At 33.5% G+C, this 20,060-nt stretch overlaps 1 protein-coding gene across 13 annotated transcripts in view; it reads right to left on the bottom strand.

Annotated features, from left to right (window-relative positions):
* The window catches only part of LOC132375919 (serine/threonine-protein kinase MRCK alpha), a 319,426-nt gene that overhangs the window by 43,879 nt on the left and 255,487 nt on the right, over positions 1-20,060 (bottom strand). For 4 of the 13 annotated variants that reach the window (XM_059941244.1, XM_059941291.1, XM_059941312.1 and 1 more), the window contains 4 exons: positions 19,317-19,408; positions 16,891-16,967; positions 8,002-8,040; positions 825-929 (listed from right to left, as the gene is read on the bottom strand). In XM_059941244.1, the coding sequence (XP_059797227.1) occupies positions 825-929; positions 8,002-8,040; positions 16,891-16,967; positions 19,317-19,408 (313 nt within the window). Of the gene's footprint in view, positions 1-824; positions 930-8,001; positions 8,041-15,773; positions 15,822-16,890; positions 16,968-19,316; positions 19,409-20,060 lie in introns of all 13 variants that reach the window. The other 9 variants (XM_059941282.1, XM_059941330.1, XM_059941346.1 and 6 more) reach the window with 5 other exon arrangements.

The raw sequence follows: 20,060 nt of genomic DNA, 5'->3' as shown, positions 1-20,060 counted from the left end.
AAGTAGTCTATCACAGGGTTGGAAAAAACCAAGTCAGAATCTGACTACAACTCAAACTTCACTTCAGACAGCTTTCAAAATGGGACTATCTGCTTCTATCAGAAAACTAGACACAGCTCTGTCTGATGACCAAATGGGAAACAAGGGAGCCATGTCAGAATTGTAAAGCTTGAGTAAATAACCAGAACTGCATCTGAGGCAGGATAGCATTAACTGAGGAATAATACATCCTTCTGACTTGTTGAGAAAGTTGATCAGTTGGCTGTTTAAAACCATTTACTTACATAAGGTGCAAACACAACACTGTTTTTGCACTATTAAAAGGCATGATTTAAATATTAAAAGGTTGGATGCCTATTGCTGATTAACAGTTAGAATAAACTATTCAGTTGCCAGCAGTGGCAATTTTAATCTCTACTTATGAAGTAACAGTTATGTCATACCTTATTAGATTGACTAGAAGAATTAAAATATGAGAATGGCACCTGACACTGCCATGTGTCCACAGAGTTTTTATCTGATAATTCCAAAATTCACACAACTCTGTCCTCTTTTCTATATAGCTCTCTACTTAAGATAAAGACTACTTTAAAATTAAATAAAATTTCTGTCTATTTTGGGTTGAATTTGGGGGGACCATTTTTTACTTCAGTTTTATAATCCTATCTATATTATCAGTCAAATGTAATGGTCTTCAATATACTGTGACTTATTACACAATACATTCGATTAAAAGAAGAGAGTCAGATTTCACTTGTTTTTGCAAGTCCCTCTTTCCTGACACAAGTGAAAAGTTGGGGAGCAAGACTGCTCCAGTGAGGCACCTTAACTGGCTCAGCTTCACTAGATGTGGAAGGAGATGTGGAACTTGACTGGATGTAAAACTTGACGTTCGGATTCCGTACATATGTGTTCTCAACGGGATCAGTCTAGGAAAATAAGTCAGGAAAAACAAAAACCCAAGAAATCACTTTTAAACAGTGTGCAGCTCTTAGTAAATTTCTGTAAGGCATGATCACGATAACATACTGGAGAAAGGAGAATAACAAACTTTAGTTTGAATATTCACATTAGGGATGTGTCATTATACAAAAGCATAACCACTAGCTTTAAACAAAGGTCAAGATAACAATAGTTAACAAAATGCTCCAATCTTCACCACTGATCTCTTATTTCAAGCTACTGTATGTTCTTTATTTGTATTCCACAAAATAAATCATACATGTGAAATAAATACAGAGTACTTAATAGAAATATGTACTGCAGATTACAAATAAGTTTGTCCTTGATTAGAATGAAATTTGGTCCTCTACAATGCATTAGTTGAAAGTAAAAGAAACAAACCTATCAGCTTTGTCACTAAATTAAATTCTCTTTTTATTTTGCAGCAGTAGAAATACTGGCACTTATACTCAGTCGCACCCTTCTAACCAAGTCAAGTATCTTTAGAAACTGAAGATGCTTTGGGTTAAAATTTAGCATAAAAGATCCTATGGAACACACCGATCAATGATATATATTCAGTTCAGCAGTTTTCAAAATTACCAGGATTGGGTTTTTTAAATGAAAGGCAATGAAGACAACTTGGGAAGGTTAGGGAATTTGTTTCAAATACGTTGTGCAGCAAGAACAATGCTTAGGTCAGCATTTATTGTAAACCAGCACTTACTGATTTACAAATCAATAAAAAGAGTAATCAGCTTAAGGATTTTAAACATGTACTAAAAAGGTTTTTAAAAAAATTCTTTCTCTATTATTATTATGGTTACTATTTTAGGGACTGGCTAGTGGGCTGGCAAATACTGGAGTAGCCCTCTGCTGGTGCCCACCTGTGGCCTCCCTTGGTGGTGGGCATGGGCAGGTATTCTGGCAAACTGCAAGGCAGGACTTTGGTGTGACCGACTAAGATGGCCGGCAGCTGGGCCTTAAACCTTTAGCTACTGGGTTCAGGAGAAACGGGGACAGTAAGGATCTCAGTAAGGGCATCTGGGGGACCTGGAGTAGCAGCTACGTACTAACAGCTAGGAGAGTATTTCAGATTTTAAAAACTGAACCATTGAACCGATGCATCCCAGCTGTATGTCAGCTCTGTGTGTGTGATGTGGATAATTTCATAAAACTAGTATGCCTTATGAGGTGGGAGAGCCAGGCCTGAATCTCATCTCTTGACTCCAAATTCAGTACTCCTTTGGTTGTACCAAGGCAACTCCACAGTAGAGATAGTCAAAGCAATTTAGTGACCATGGAGACTGACAATGAACTTTGCTCAGGAACAGGAGAGTAAAAGAAAGAAGAAAATGGGATTCCAGACAAATTTTACCGAGTTCACAATTTTACTGAGGGACAGCCATGGAGAAGGTTATCAGTTCAAATTGTTAACCTGAAATATGACCCTAGGTTGGGAATAAGGCAAAATGTCTTTTATTTTCTAAAAATCGACTTCTGGTTTCCCTAAGTTTATATTAATTGCAAGCTGAATTAAAAAGTCCTTGGGGGAGTAGGTTCTATTAAAATGGAACTGATAAGCAATACTGATAAATTTTACACTAATAAGAATTTTAAAACTGACTCAAATAATCAAGAGTTAATGATCTCATAAAGTTTTAAAGAAGTGTCCAAATAGAGGATTTGCTACTTGTAAAAAAATTGGATTATTTTAAGAAAATTTAACGTCTGACCTGTCACACAAAAGCCTTTAGCCCATAGATTAATTAAAAGACATAAAATCAGAAGTTCCTGTGTGAAGGATAGTGCAGTGTTTAAAAAAGGGGATAAAGAGAATTCAGAAACAATTTGGTTCCATTTTACTTGAAGCAGATTTTAAAATAAGACAGTGATTCTCAATTTTCTGAGAGGAGCAAATTTAATATAACTAATATAGTGGCTTTGTAGCCCTGGGTCCAATTACTTTAAAAATTCTTCAAAAATGAGAAAGGCAAGACATTGCTGTTCCCAATAGTACTGGCTGAAATTTTAAAGCAGGCTTGCTCTTTGTGCCATATGGGGGACACATACTGACAGAAGTTGAACACACTGTTTTATATACTTTCCTGTGCTGAAATTAGAATATACCACTTTAAGCCATTTTGCCAATATGTGCTCGAAAGCGGGGGTTCACGTCATGAAAATTGTCAAACCTAAAAATCAAGTTGATCATTAAAACATTTACTAGCATGTTTCATGACCCTATGAAAATGTGACATTATGGCAGTTTGATATTGGCCAAGAAAAAAAACACTATCACAGTTTAATCTGTGATTACACAAATCAGTGACTCTTAAGGAATGACTGAGGCTTTTAGCACATACCTCTTGGCCCTTCTGAAGAATTACTAGCATTATAAACCTTTTTCTCCTAAAAAATTTTAACTCATCAATAAAATGAAAGAAAACAATAGAAATGAGAGCAGATTTTAAAATGATTTTCTTAGCTGAAGGAGGTTAAAACTGGCTTTTCAGAAGTGGAAAACCCTTAAATTTTAAAAATAACCCATCCTAATTATAGTACAATAGAATAATGAAAATTTCCACACTAGCTTTTTGGAGCTTTATGCTCTTAAAGTAAAAATAAATTCCAGAGATTAAACAAAATCAAGACAATTTTGTTTAACAAAATTCAAAGTAAGAAATATTGAAATAATATTTTGAGATGGCATTAACTGACCTTATTAAAGAGTTGAACTATGCCATTTACAATGATGCTGTGATTTTAAAAAAAACCATGCATGTATAAATGAAGTTTAAAAATTACCACTTTATTTTCCAAGTGTGTTTCTCATAAAGACAAGGACACAAAAGTTTGGTAAAGATGAATAAACTCATGGCAAAAAAGTCTTGAATATCAAACTTTAAAAAAACTTCCCAGGTCTTTTAAAAGACTCTAGTAGAAGCTAATAGCTGATTAGATTAATAGATTTTAATATTTCATTTCCTTTCTGGACTACTACCAGTGTAAACAGTATCTCAACAGAGGTTACCAGTAACAAGAAAAATACAATATCACTTACATATTCTCTTCATCAAAGTGTTAACCCCAACACGACTATGGTTTTCAAGATGTTATTAATTTTATCAATAATTACATGCTTACCAATGCGTTTATAATTAATTTGTAATTCTAGTTACTAAAAAGCAATTAATTTTACTAAACTTTCAGAATACTCAATGACTATATGCCAGGATATACAGATAGCCTAAAATTAATTTTGATAATTGGCAATGATTCAGATATAAAAATGACAGCAAAGCAACTGATTAATAGCATATTAGTTACTTTTACCTTTGAAACAAATATAATCACTAATATTATATTAAAGCCAAGGAAGTTAAAAATTCTTTGTATTATAAAAAAAATTACCGCATTAAATGTAAGCAATGACTTGAATTAATAATGCAAGAAAAGCTAATAAATATGATATACATCAATAGCAGTGATATCTTAATTCATAACTGGGTTTATGATTATAGAAAGAATAATAAAATAGGGAAAATAATAAGGAACAATAGCTAATATTAATTGGACAGTATATTTTGATATAATCCAAAGGAAGAGCTTGGAAACAAATCTTAACTGAATAGTATAAGCAATTCACTCAATATTTATAAGCTGCCATCTACTGAGAAAAATAAGAAACCTCTTCATGTAAATGTGATTTTTTTTCTGTTTTTTGATTAACTGAGTCTTTTTCTAAGTAAACATACTTTAAGGAGTTATTCCGATGAATAGGTATTAGAAACATCTACTCTAATGTCAGATTTACTTACTGCTCTACTGCTTGGGAAAATAAAAGCAGAAAAACTGAATCTCAGTGTATTGTCCATAATGCATAACACTGTCATGTAAAAAGTCCATAATGTTTCCTGAATCTATTAGGACTTCTCTAATGAATAAACCACAAAATGTATTTTTAGAGCAGTATGGTATTATAAAATAGAAAAGTTGTTTTCCACCTTGGCTCACATCTGATTTTTAGATGACCCACTAATCAAGAATTTCTCAAATTATGCACTTTGGCCTTCTTATAAATAACAAAAGGATCAAAAACTACTTATCTTGAACATGTATCAACAGGTCTTTTCTACTCCAAAAATAATTATAGATTTGAACAAGTACAAATAGCAAAACATTCATATAAGAAACCTGGTTTTCAAATAAAAAGATACCAACACTTGATACGAATTTGATATAGATTAAAAAATAGCTTACATCTAACATGTTGTTTTGTACTGGTAAATAAAAAACTCGAAGTTAACAGAAAAAATCCAGTTTTCATCAATTTTCTTTATCCTGTAGCTGGGAGTATTTTAGAAACAAAGTGGCAGGTAATCCAATTTTTTAATATTCAGATACACTTTATAACTCAAGCTTTTAGTGATATCGTTATCTCTGTTAATTGTTCTTATGATTAAAAACAGTATTGGACATTGTCTATGTCATTTGGACAACAGTAAATATATTTTATCATTCTAAAACAAATAATAAATTACTGAAGGTTAGTTATGACTAGTAAATGTAATCTTACTAGTTACAAATAATGTAACTTGTTTCTCTTTATGAAAATTTCTCCTTAAGTTATTTTCAATTTATTGATTTGAATATCTACTCTGGAGAATTTACACATGTTCTAAGAAAACACAAAAGAAAGTCCAGCCACATGTTGGCTATTTACAATTTCTGCTTTAAATTCTGAATAATCTAACAGATAATCTAATCTATTAGAATAATCTAATAGATACTCAGTGTTTCTCACTATTAATGAAAACACTATTAACCTTTCCATAACCATCTGTATTCAGACATTAATCATGACATTAATAACAAATCTTTCTTACACTATGATTAATTAAATAACGCCACTTAAAAAGAGCATTATTTAAATTGTAAATGAGGCTTTAGAGCACATGGGAAATACAAATATATACCTCATTTATACGATATTTCATTCAGAGAATTTTAAATTTATGAAAGTATTGTACAGTTCTTGTCTAAAAACACAGTATGTAACATAAAATTGTATGCCACTGTTAGATTCAAGGTCACTGTTAGGAATGGTAACTATTTGTGCCCTACTGTTTTCATGGATGTTCCCAGGGACTATTAAGGTTCCTCACTATTCTATGTTTCTATTTAACTGTTGAATAATTGGTAATTCTTCAGTTATCTCCCTCACAGACATTACCACTTTTAAGTGGCTGACTTCTTATCTGTCAAATACTCAATAAAGGAAAAATTAAAGGAAGCCTGGAAAGCAAATTACCAAGCCTATCACATCTGCATTTAAAAAAATCATATGTAATTATAAGTCATTAGGCTCTGGTTAAGTGTGACTTATTTATATCCTATAGAATAAAAATGTAGACTAAATAGCAGGGGTCTTATAACAGCTATTTCCCTCAAAATTTTTTTCCTATTTAAAGACTCACAGAAATGTTCTGGGTGGTCAAAGCCCCCAGAAGTCTACAAGGTAAGAGACATAACTAATCTATGATAAATTTAACCAGAAAAACAAAATCTCTCTGAATGATAAATTTGTTGAAAAGCAAACAGATAAAAATGTCGTCAATCCACAGGCTAATGATTTGAACCTAATATAACGGGGCACACAACATCTTGGTCTTCCCTTTTAGAGGTTATATGATACCAATGAACGTATATTCAGATTGGATAAATCCAAATACCCAATGGTTTTAACTCTGTACAAATGTCAAAATAATCAAGAAGTCAGTTGACCAGCAATCTTTTCATAAACTTCATTAATTAATGAGATATCAGTTGAAGTTGAAGTTCTACTGGCCATACCACTGGTATCTGAAACCGCTTATTCATTGTTAAACAGTAGTTTGAAAACATGGGCTATATTAGGGTTAATCGCGTTCATTTTACAATCAACCCTCCATCACACCAGAAAGATAAGAGTACAGGAAGCAGTGGGTCACTCTATTGCTTACCATGCCTTCCATAAAGCAGATAATTCCCTGATTTAGAACTTTCCCAGTCTGAAATTCTGGATTTAAGGTGTTGATCAATACCAATGATCATGAAGCCAACAAGTAGAAATTTTAAATTTGTATCTATCACAGATTTTCCTTTTTAATGTTGTTATTTACATTGTATATGAAAACCAGAGCAAACAGTGTCAGCTAGCTTCTCAACTAGTGAGTTTGAATGTGTGTATATTGGTGTTTGGGTGGAGGCTGCTTTCGAAAAATTTGAGACCTTTTCACAAACAGATTCCCCACTCTGGGCACATCAGAATCTTGCAGGATAGAGGTAGAGAGGTAGTGTCTGGCCCATTTCAGATTGAGAAACACTGAACTAGCCTTAGCATAGGAAGATGTTTATAGCTTGTTATCAATACATGTATAAGGAATGCTAAAATTTTTTTTAAATCTTGGAAATATCTTAGAATATAAATGATTTCTTACCAACATCATTGCCTCGAAACTCTAAATACAAGATATTTAGGAATATAACTTAGAACTACCTTAAAAAATCTATCAAAGGTTTCTCCAGAACTGATTTACATAAAATTATCATCAGTAAGATCTATACCTTATCCCAAATCTTTTTTGAATTTTGCATAATATGAATTATCAAGCTTTCTTTCTACGTAATTAAAATTTCTAAGAATCTCCACATAATTGCTTACATCAGATTATTTAGAAACTCATTTACTTTGTATGTGACCAACTTAGAAAGCATACTTTAGGATCACTCTTTTACCCAATCAAAATAAAAAAGATACCTTATAATTTTAGTAGTTTGGTTACAGAAATTTATATGAACATTCCTAAAGCTTTGCGGCCAAAGCCAAAAAAGAAAAAAAAAAAAAAGAAAGTACAGAAAAGCAGAGTAGCAATAGCAGGAGCAGCAGCACAAAGCATGCAATAAATGTAATAATACATCACGAAAACAGTAGCATGTACTGCAACCACAGGCAAAAAGGATAAGAGATAGGGGTAGAGGGCATCGGACGGGCACACAAGTGCAATAGTCTCTTACACGTCTGCCTTTGCTAGCTGGAGTACAGGATGGAGAGCGCTTCAACAAAGAAAGGAGAATACTACGTTACAAATATTTACACACGTGACTCTCAATGACTAATACTGTATTAACAGACAAAGTATATAAACATACATATAAAGACACATTTTTGATAGGTTGAAAGTACATGTATTTTCAGGAAAAACTGGAAGACAGGAAAGTAAAGAAACAGTTCCTCAGGCTAGGTCTAAGAGTGGTAATAAAGTTTTTCACTAGACCTTGCACAAACAGTCACCCACCAAATAATGCTCCATCAAGCTATGGCCAATTTCCTTTCTGGAAAGGTCGGTAGTGGCAACTTGAAATGGGAGCACAAAAAGGTCTAAATAACTCTGATTTAGTGCTAGTAAGCATTTAACAAAATATTTAATTAACTAGTCTTGCTTCGGACGTTTATCTACCAAATTCTTGCTCTTTTCAAAGATGACTCTTTTCAATGATAAGAGGTAAATTAGGCCTTCAGAACTACTGATGTTGAATTGAAACAAAAAGTTACTTCAACAATATTGTCCATCCTGACTAGACATTAGGCTTAATCAAAAGAGGGATCTTCACCTTTCTGACATTAAAGAATTAAGTAATTCAGAAAAAGTAACAATAAGTAGATAATTATATAGAAATATTTTTCAAGTTTTTGAAATTTGGGATGCTCAAGTAATAGAGTTTCACAAATATATACCATCTCTACTCAGGCAATTTCCTATATTCAATTCAACCTGACATTTACTAAGTGTTTACAATATGTCAGGTACTTAAAAGATAAAGCGGGTATGGCAGTTCACAGACTGGTGGGGGAGACATCATGCCATCAACAATGTGACAAATGCTATAATAAGGGCATGTACGAAGTTTGTATGGGAACCTGGAAAAGGGATGTACAAGATTTTTATGGGGACCTAGAGGAGGGAATTTATAAACTGAGTCTATAGGAGTTACAGAAGATTTCAGAGAAAACCTCAAGGATAAGAAACATCACTGAAGATGATCAGTTTTACTTGTACAACAGCTCTGACAGATTGGTACACAGGAACTATTATTTCGTCCTGTAGGAAATTGGGATGGAAGGTGACTTAAACACTGTGTCCCAAAGAGTTAATAGCAAACCAGGATTAGAAAGTATGCAGATTTCTCAACAGGTTCTTCTTAGTCCAGTCAGTCTTCCATTACGGTGGAGGCTAAAGTCTCAGGTTCAAGCCTGGTTATATTCCTTCAGTGATTAACAGGAAGTATCTGTCTCCCTCCACACTCCCCCAAACCAAACCACAAAACATTAAGTAACTCAACCCTCAACCCTTCCTCTAACATTTAACTCTCCCTTCTCTTCCTTAATAATGATAATAGCTAACTTTTATCATATGTAAAATATATACACGTACTTTTCAAAGTACTTTACATATATTAACTTTTTAAATCCTCATAGAAGGATTAATATAAGGTCGGTATTATGATCCCAATTTTAAACATGAAGAAAACAGATTAACTTGCAACAGGTCACAAAACTGGTTAAGTGGTAGAGTTAGGATTCAAACCTTCTCAGTCAGATTTCTCAGAATGGTATACTATCACTGTCTCTACTTCCTAGCCTCTCAATTCACTTCTCAATACTGTACAACTTGGCTTCTGCTTTGATCGCCCTAATGAAATGCTGATAAGATCAGTATCTCCTGTTTGTCCTACGGTACCAGGTATCTCCGGCTGTACCTGAGGCTGCTGACCACTCCCTCTTAAAACTCTGTACTCCCTTAGTTTTCGTGACACGACACTTTCCTGAGTCATCCCCTGTGACCATGGCTCCTCCTTCTCTTACGTGGAGTCCTATTCCTCCACACCCTTCTCAGTGTGAGAGATCCCAGGTTTCTGTTCTGACTTACTGCTTTTCTCTTGCTACGATCTCTCCCTGGGAGATCTCAATCTATTTTCAACTACGTTGATCATTCCCAAATTTCTACTGCTAGTTCACTCCTTTTCCTTAACCTTCTGACTCATCTAGAAAACTATCTGCTGGACATTTCCACATGGATGTCCCTCAGGCACCTCAAACTTAACTTGTCCAAAAGGAAACTGGTCACCTTTCTCCTCTGTTAAGCCTTTTCATAACTATTACATATAGGACTGATTAAATCTAAGCTCCATAATATCTCCTTTATATTCCCATGATATGCAGTCCATATCTTTTATTATTGTACTGCTCCCATTGGTGTTATAATTATTTAGATGTTTGTCTTTTCCATCAGACTCAGATCCTTAAGGGCCGGAAATACTGTATTATGCTTAGCATAAAGCTTGTAAATTTTAAAATTCTGCGTAAATATTGAATGAATCCTTCTGAAATTCTACAATATTTAACCTAAATATTTCTTATGGCATTTATCATTTTCTACTTCACATAATACATTAACTGTGTATTTTTTTCTAATAAGAAGATAAGCATTTTGAGGTCTACTTCTAAGTCTGATTTATCTTAGCATCTACCACTGTGCACAGCAGAGTACCACACATGTAAAAAGTGGTAAAATATTTAACATAGAGAAGCCCTTAGTTTTTGGCTATCCATCCTCCTAAAGTCTAGAGTATGTTAAAACCATGAGAAAGAGCAGGAATAGCTCAAAATAAACTATATTACCACTATACCCAAAACAAGTCAGAATGTCTCTCAAAACTATCTTTACATATGAAGGACAATAAGTTTTCTAAGCTGGCATTTAGTATCACTAAGCTAACAGTGATACTAAATCACCATTGTAATAATGTTCTTCTCCAGGTGGCTGCCTAGAAATCAGACCATGTTTATATTTTCAATAGAAAAGAGCAAATTACACTTTCCTGATGGTGTCATTAGAGGAAAACACACACACTCTTATACATACCCACACATACCACGGTTTTCTATAAACACTGAAACTGATTTCATAGCAAGCACTGGAAACCAGTACATTTTCTTAATATGCAATCATATACCTTTTTATATCTAGGTCTATAAATTGCCACCAGAACTTTAAGGCTGATTATGGAAGGTAAGCACGGTAAGCAGAAACCAAAAGAAGTAATTTATCTTGTGGACGCAGAATTTGGCTAATAGATTTTAAGGTTCAGTTAATGAATGCCAGAGGTCTTATTTAATAAAATACCGAAGAGGTAAAAGACTATGTAGTCATGGTTCTTTCCTCTAGTTACCCAAATATATTATTGATATAATATATGATATATAATATACAATATAACATACTACCTAAACTAGAGAAGAATTGTATATGCCAATCTTCTGAAATGTGAGAGTTTCAAGTCAGGTTGTGCTTAACATGTGGAAGTTTTAAAAAACAAGTATTAAAGGAGGAAATTATAGAAATGTCATAATTTCTCAGAAGGATCTAGGCCTAGCTTTGGTCATAGGATTAAAAACTCTTTACAACGCATGTTTTAGAAATTTGTCTTCCATTGATTCTCACGTGTGATCGACTTTTCCCAGATACAGCTAAACCTATGCTGCCAAGCCCAGATTTCTATGATTGGTTATGACAGAATATGAAAGAACCTAGGAGGGAGAACAATGTTAAAGGCAAGACATAAATGAAGGAATCTAGGAGCCAGGACTGAAATTAAATATTTTGGGACATCTTAGTAAGCTTCTATATGAGGCCAAAAGCAAGAGTAGAACTCAGCTTGCCAATGCTCCCAGGCTACTCTTCTCTTAATATGCCAGAATGCAAGAAAAGAACACGATACTAGGAGTACTGGACAGTTGGACTAAAGGTACTATCTCTATTCCTTTATGTCTGACCTTTATATTCTAGAACTTTCATTCCTTGATTTACTCTTTTCCTCAGTACACTAGAGTAAGACAACCTCCAAAAAGCAAGCTGATACATTCGCATTTGCCAGATGAATGGGCAAATTCCATTTTTGTGAACTTAGGCTAAATGAACAGAGTACAGAACTGTAATTTAATAAAACTCAAAACTTACCTAGCATGTGTTTCATATATATGACAATACGTTTATCAAATATAAACAGCAACTCATTCATTTATATAACTATAACTAGTATTCCTTGAATATAGTCAAGTCAAGCATTTTGGGGGTTCACTTGAGAAGGAGAAAATGAACTGAACAGAATGGGAGGTCCCTGTAAGCTTAGTCTGATGATCCCTGGATCTGCTATCATGGGAATGAAGGGAACAGATGGGGGAAAACCTAAGCTGCTGAGCTCCATTTCCTCCCCCCACCTGCAACCTGCAGGATGACGCTGGGCCTAATATGCAGTATCACAGGCAGTCTAGGATTGGGCACGTGGGGTTGAGAAGAAAGATGAGGGTAAAAGAGGAAATAATTTCCACAGCAGAAGGGATCCTGGTATCTGTTCGACTGCTATCTCAATAACTCACATGGGAGTGCCTTACCCAAGGGACCACTAATCAAAATGGTCTCAGTTTCTTTCAAAATTAACTCACCCCCCCCCTTTTATCTGCCCTAAAGAATGCCATGTAACCCTTTTGTCAACACTTCCCTATTACTCCAAAGACTGAGAATTCTAAAAAGTCACTCTCACTAATGGGAGAGTAACCTATCTACTAGTGGGAGTGCTGTGGTAAATAATTACTGAAACCACTGGACTAAAGATTTTCTACGGTTCTCTTCTCCTTGAAAAGTCTATTATTCTACAGGTAGAAAACTCCAAACGCTGAGTTACAGAAACAGAATGTTGAGAATGTATTCTGCTGTGCCTGAGTCAGAGGGAAGGAGGGACTGGTGTTACATATACTCTTTCTCTTCTGTCAAGAGCTGTCTAAACAGTGTAACTTAAAAGGAAAGCATCTTGTTCCAAATGTCTTCCCATATTGCCCCAAATCCTAGCATTCATCCGAATTTTGAATAACAGGCAAAACATACTGAGGAAAAATTAGAGGTAGGAGAGTGATTAGGTGTACTGTTTAAGTAAAAGAATTATAGTTTTAATAGGCCTGTGTGGGAGGGTTAAGGAAAAAACTAGAAGGTAATTTTGGGGGAGGGGCGGCACTGGTGATAAAGCTCTGAAGAATTGGAGGGCAGTATGAGGGCACTAGGTTACTGGGGGCAGATGGAGAAGGTCAATGATGTGTGGACACAAAAGAAAACTTCATTTGTGCAATTTGGCTTAAAACTAACCTTATTCCCTCCTACACCTACAAATTCCACTGCAATTCAATTCCACTGCAATTCAATTCCCTCCTATACCTACAAATTCCACTGCAATTCAACATAATCTTTTTCTTTTCTATACCAATGAGATAGAAAACAGAAAAGAATGAGCAGAGGATGTGTCCTATGGATTAATTAAGAGACAGAGTCTACTTAGTATAGAGCGCAGTCGCATATTTTAAACCTCATGCACAACAACGTAACTAGTTTGGGCACAAAGAACAATCAAGATTTATTTTAATCCTTAAGAATCCACATGCCTAAGAGAAAGGAAGCTACAGAACTTGAGTTTTATACAAAACATCTTGGATGCTGAACCCAAGCATGCCAAAGATTGAATACCATGATTCAAAACAACATTCTATTATGACTTTGAAGGTGAAACGGATGATAATGCTGGGAAGGGTGGTCACAGTTACAAAGTAGGAAGAGAAATAAGAGGTCTATGCCATAAAATATGAATTAAGAATACAAAATAGTTTTTTAAATGGGAGGTTACTGCTGGCCTTTGCCCTGACACGTAAAAATCATTTCCAGTGGTAATGTGATTCAACAGGAGGAAAGTATAGTGATGCACATTGGTGGTAAGTGGAAGGCTGAGTGGTGAAGAGCTAAGAAAGTACTTAAGTGAAATTGAACTTGTGGACAAGAAAGGAAGCTAAAGAGAACACAGCAATGGAGGGGCACTGGTCTATTAAGAGTAAGGAAATAATAACCAATATTATTGAGGGTATTACATACGCTGTTTCTTTAAATTCTCAAACAACCTTATGAGATTAATACTATTATTATCCTTGTTTGTCTGATGAGCAAACCAGTGCATAGAAAGGTTAGATAACTTGCTCCTAATTATATACCTAGGAAGTGGCAGAGGCAGGATTTGAATCAACTTAAGTGCTTAAGCAATAAATTGAGAGGAAAGTGCTTAGGAAGCAAATGAGAGAAAAACCACGCCCTTGAAGAGCGTGGAGCCTGAATCATAAAGATTCAGCAGCCTTTGTGAACTTAGTTTCGGTTTACTTTATAATAGGAGTTCCTCTGTGCTACTTTACAATTTACATGTATGTCTGAACTGTATCTATGCTGGGTAATAGTGGGTGAAGGGTAAGAAAGGGTACTTCTGGAGGAAAAGTAAAAGTGGGAAACAGACACTACAGCTGGATGGTGGCAGAAGACAGCATATGAGAGCAGAGATGAGATAGGAGTGGGCTGAGATGTGCTTCTGCTGAGAAGAGCTAACCTATTTACCAAAATACATACTACTCCTGTGTTGTACATTCAAAGATTTTTGTGGGAGAAAAAGGGATGTAGAGAAGAGTTTATTAGAAAGAAAAATGAAAATGGTCTTCTAGGAGAAAGGACAATTAAAATATTTGTTCAAACTTCCTTCCCATTCTTTTTAAGGTGAATGTTATCTGTATGGAAATACCATACTGAGTATTTTAGAATAGTAAAATATACATCAGATTATAACATCAAATATTATTGTACATCAAGAGTTCTCTTTTTATCACACTGCAGAATTACCTAGTTTAATTATTTGTCTCAAGAATAATAAAATAGTTTCCATTTAGAATGGAAAGGTGCACACTTTGGTATAAATATTTCAAAGAAATAAAAAATCACTTAAAAATATAGATCAGGAGTTTTCTTTAGTAGAAAATTATGCTTAATACTCTCCTCAATATCAGAATTATATTTAACAAAACACAAAAAATAAAACATTTAAAGAATTTCCCCTGGTTTAAAAATAGTTATATGCACAATATTTGCATTTGAACCCATTTTATTTCCAAATTTCTGTAAAGATAGAATGTTCAACAGGATAATACAATGCTTTACAACAAGAATTATTGTGCCATTTAATGTGGATTAGAGAGAACGTATATGTCAGGTATTTCTGTAAAGAGAGGAACACTATACATTAGGAACTTCTAAATTATTAAATCTATACAATTAATTTAAGAGAGAAAATGATAATGCAGTCAATTTATAGTGAATATAGTGCATCTATTAACTAAAATCATTTTTTACATTAGAAGAGAAATTCTGTCAGCATTAAAAATTGATCTGTACTCAATTATTGTGTTATGATAAAATCTACTGGAAGAGTTAATAAAACGTGTCACTTGTTCTGATTATACCACCAGAGGTTTACTTTTAACTAACATATAAACTAAATAGTAAAGTGCTGAAAAGAAAAGGGGAATGTGAAATAGAAATTGCCATGAAAAACAAAAAGGAGCAATTATTTATATCTATATAGCTATAGTGACAATAATCAAATAAGCATTCCAGTCTTCAGAATTGTTGCAAAGAATGGAACTATAGAGATTCTCTGAGGGACAACACATTTTTAAAAGTACATTTTTACTTTATTATATTTAATAATGATAACTCTTCATTGTATTTAAAGTAAGAAAGAAGCACATTTTGGCTCACAAATTATCAAGTCTGATATTTCTAAAACTGACTGCATTACTAGGTAAATTCTTCATATCAATTCACTGATCTCTTTTACTGAAGGATGCATTGGTTTGAAAATCAAAGACTTACGTCATCCAAAAAATCAATCAGTGAAGATGAGGAAGAAGAAAAGGAATCCTATTTAACGAATACAGCAATAAAAAAATAGAAAATATGGATGAAGCAATTTAATAAGAACAAATAACAAATCAAAAATTTTGTAAAACAATTGAAAGGCAAATGACATTAATTCAAATAAATAAATGAGAAAAGCAGTCACTGTCATTGTTTCTCAAGAAACTTAGAAATTCATTAATTACTTTTTAAAGTGTGATTCTTTTTTCCTTTCCCAAAAGAATGAAATACAATTCATATACTGTGCTCAAAATGTATTAAGCTGAAGCTCATTAATAATCAAATTAAATGGAAGCACTCCAGAAGGTAACAACTAAAAGTAAGCAACAGAATCTCTGCCTCTAATTGTTCCTGCTAGAATGTAAGCTTCTTGAGGGGCAGGACTTCGTCAATTTGGTCACTACTGTATCTCCAGCACCTAGAACAGTGCCTTGCACAGAGACATACGATTATTTGTTGATTAAGATATAATCACTAACTTAAATTTTCTGACATAAAAATATACTTCATATCTTAATTTTTTTTTCTAGCAAAGAATTTAAGTACCAAAGAACGACAGAGTCACATAATCACTATTTCATTATAATGGAGTGTGCCAAATAAACTCTATGTAATACTTTTAACAGAAAGCATTCTTTTGGTATACTTCTAAAAAACTGAATTGATTTGGAACTAGAACCAGCATTGCCCTATTGTGAGCTCTGATATTTTCACTTGTTTTTTACTGTGGCTCTATGCTTTGGAGAAAAAAGAAAAGTGTCAAAATTATTTAAAGTTAGGATTTGTTCTGCACTTACTGTTCCTCAGGGAAAGAGATGAAATTTCTTTTAAATCTTATCAACGACCCTCTTATTTAGCTCTTTCTTAGATTTTTCTTAAACACAAGAAGAGTTTATGATTAAAGTTTCCATAACATTGCAGAACATATTCCTTTCCTAATACGTTTTTGTTTATATAAGATTCTAGGTCCTCTTATATGGGATGCAATAAAAGTTTTATTGCAAATAAATTTTAAATCACAAAGTAAATTTTAAATTGACTGCAGAGGATATATGAAAAGTTTAATACTTACTTCAAATTGATCCAGAGCATCGGTAGGCGTATTCAAAAATGCCAAGAAAGAATGCTGTGAGTCTTGGTGCTCTATACCTAGAAGACAGCAGCAACTTTTTTTAAAACTAGAACAATTAAGACTAATTTTCATGGATAACCTTTCCTGTCTGAATCTATTAAAAAGCTGCTCGCAAACTACTGTATTTTTAAAACCAATTAATATCATTAACTTCACATACTTAAAAAACTAAAATACATTAGTTTTTTTTGGAATATCACTCAATAGTTAAATTACATCAGACTCCATGAAATACTTGTTTCTTGACTTACTTGAGTTCCTGAATTTCTTTTCCTATACAGTACACTGTAAGAAGCACATTAAATGTTTTGGTACTCTTGAGAAAATTTTTAAAATAGAACCCTCGTTATGCCTGATTTTTCTAAGGTAATTTATCACCAAACAAGGTTTCCTTTTTGAAATACTCTCATCAAGCATATAGTACATATTAATATAAATAATCTTTTATTAAAAAATGCAGTGATACCACAAACTTATTTAATTATGAAAAAACTTTTGCTAAGGCCTCAATCTGATTACATTTACTGTTTTATTGACAAAAATTGCATGAAATTAAAAAATTTTATCTGGGAAAAACTAGGGTTGGAGAATGAGGACTCCAAACCCTAGCTTTTCTCAGACAAATTAAAAAAATTTCACGCATACCTCTTGGCTATGGCATTAACTTTAAATACATGATTTCCAAATTAATTCTTAAGATACACATAATGATAAATACTAGGGAGGAAAAGGAGAAACAACCAAAACACATTTTTGATCTCCATATCTTTTAAGGAACTGATATCAACTGATAACAAATTATGTGCTTTTTGAATGACTCTCTAATAGTATACCATAGTTGCCAGATAAGGCAGTATGTTCAGAAATTCATTCCATCAATGAATATTTATTGAAAGCCTTTTATTTGCCAAACCCTGTCTAGATACTGGATATATAATAATAAATAAAGCAGGAAAACAAAATCCTTGTCCTCATTATATAAACATTACATTGTATTATTTAAGTAGACTATTATCTTACAACATATAGTGAAATTTTATTATTCTGCAACGTTCAAATTCCAAATAAAAAGCCATACCCATAGGTTAGTCTGCAATGGGATAAACGATTTCTTCTTTTGCAAGTTTAAATCTACTTTAAAATGATGCAATCAATGCCAACTGGTGTGTTACAGTAAGTCATACTCTTCAGTGGTCTCTTTTCTATATAAATTGCCTTTAGGGCCACAGGTCCTCCATGTCTTATATATTCTTTTTGCTCTGCTCACTAAATCATGCAGCTCCTTCCACTCTTCATACATGAAAATTAAGCTTGATTCTCATTTTAGCATGATGCTTTGTACTCCTAATCTGAGTTCCTAATTCACTTTTTCTGGGTTCCTTCCTTCCTTCTTGTTCACTAGGAAATTCAATCAACAAAAATTTATTGAACATCTACTACTTTTAATGGCTTTTTCATGTTAACTCCTTTGTGTGATTACCCTCTTTCCTCCACAATTTTAAAAGCAGATGCGGAGACCCAACCAGCTTTACGTCACTGTGTGTCATAGGACAGGGAAATGATAAGGCGGCACATAAGTACAACATAGAGCCAATTAACTAGTTCAGTATTCAGTCAGGAATACTGTCAGGAAAATGAATTTCTAACAGCTATATATAAGAGATCCTTTCATTAAGATAATAACATCCTGAATTTTAAAAAATTAAATCTTCACATTCTTAATGCCCATGTTATGGAAAGAACGTTGAAGTTCACGTCATAAAGCTACCAAGCACTCTGAGTTACTTTTTACATTAATGAAAAAATGCTCAAGTAATGTTTTCAAGAAAATGGGAATAAATCCTGGAAAATCCCACAGGGCAAACAATTTGAGTATCAAACATGGAAGAAGACACCGAAATGCCCAAATAATTCTTTGTCATTGAATTGCCTTTCTAATACTGGATTAGGTTAATCTTTAGTTATTTCATACATTATTTCGTCAACTACCCTGAGAGTGAATCCCCTATAACATTTGAGAATAGTATAAAGTATATGATAAAAACAAGTTTTTCCAATCACAAAAATATTGTTCATGATATAGTCCATGGTCCTGAAAAAACAGTCAAATTTATGGCAAAGTGAGTTTTCTGTTAAGAAATCTTTAAACAACGTGTATCAAGTAAAACAAAATGACTCAGGAGACTTGTCTACCAAATATGTGCGTGTGTGTGTGTGTGCGCCATATACACATACATCTATAAATGAGTGCCAGAATTGTGTATGTGAACAATTCTCCTGCCTACACAATAGGCTGATTCTTATATAATAAAATGCATTCATGACAGAACATTAAGTCCTCGTTGATGCAAAACACATTCCCATACCCTTTTCAGATCTAAGCTCTTCAGTGTCCTTTATCAGTTGTTCAATTTCTGATAGTAGTTCCAAGTTCTTCTTCTCTGAATCTTTTAGTTTACTTAAGGGAAAAAAAGGAAAAATGTCATTATTTATATTGTTGGTTAGTGAGCCATCATGTATGTAGTTGAACTTAATTGGTTTAAATGTCAGTCATGATAATGTAGGGAACTGAAAACTACTGCAGGAAGGACAAACCTAGCCTGTCATCTACTCTTGCGTAAATAAAGATTTACTGGAACACAGTCAGGCTCATTCATTTATATGCTGTCTGTGGTTGCTTTTGTACTCAACAGCAGAGTTGAGCAGACAGAAACTATATGGTTTACAAGCCCTAAAGTATTTATTATCTTTCCTTTTATAGAAAAGTTGCTGGCTCTGAGCTACATTATTAAATTAAAAAATGTCACAAAATCAAAGGTTAATTTTAGAATTCTGTTAGACTTCTTTCGTAGAGAACCATGAAAGTGACTAAATATATAATTTTCAGTTTGACTCACATTCCTGATTTATGAACAAATGTGTAAATTTATATGTCCTAAGCATAAGCAGAAAGATCACATTTATTCCAAATTACGATACAGAGAATGACATTTAGCAGTTCTTTACGTTGGGATCAATTCATATTATCCAAAAACAATTTTTTTCCATTTTCAATGTTACACTAGCACATTTCAGTAAAGCATAATTAATTTATGATTGGATAATTCATA

The sequence above is a fragment of the Balaenoptera ricei genome, chromosome 1 (assembly GCF_028023285.1).
Source record: "Balaenoptera ricei isolate mBalRic1 chromosome 1, mBalRic1.hap2, whole genome shotgun sequence".
Lineage (NCBI taxonomy): Eukaryota > Metazoa > Chordata > Mammalia > Artiodactyla > Balaenopteridae > Balaenoptera > Balaenoptera ricei.
This window is presented reverse-complemented; position numbering and strand designations above follow the sequence as displayed.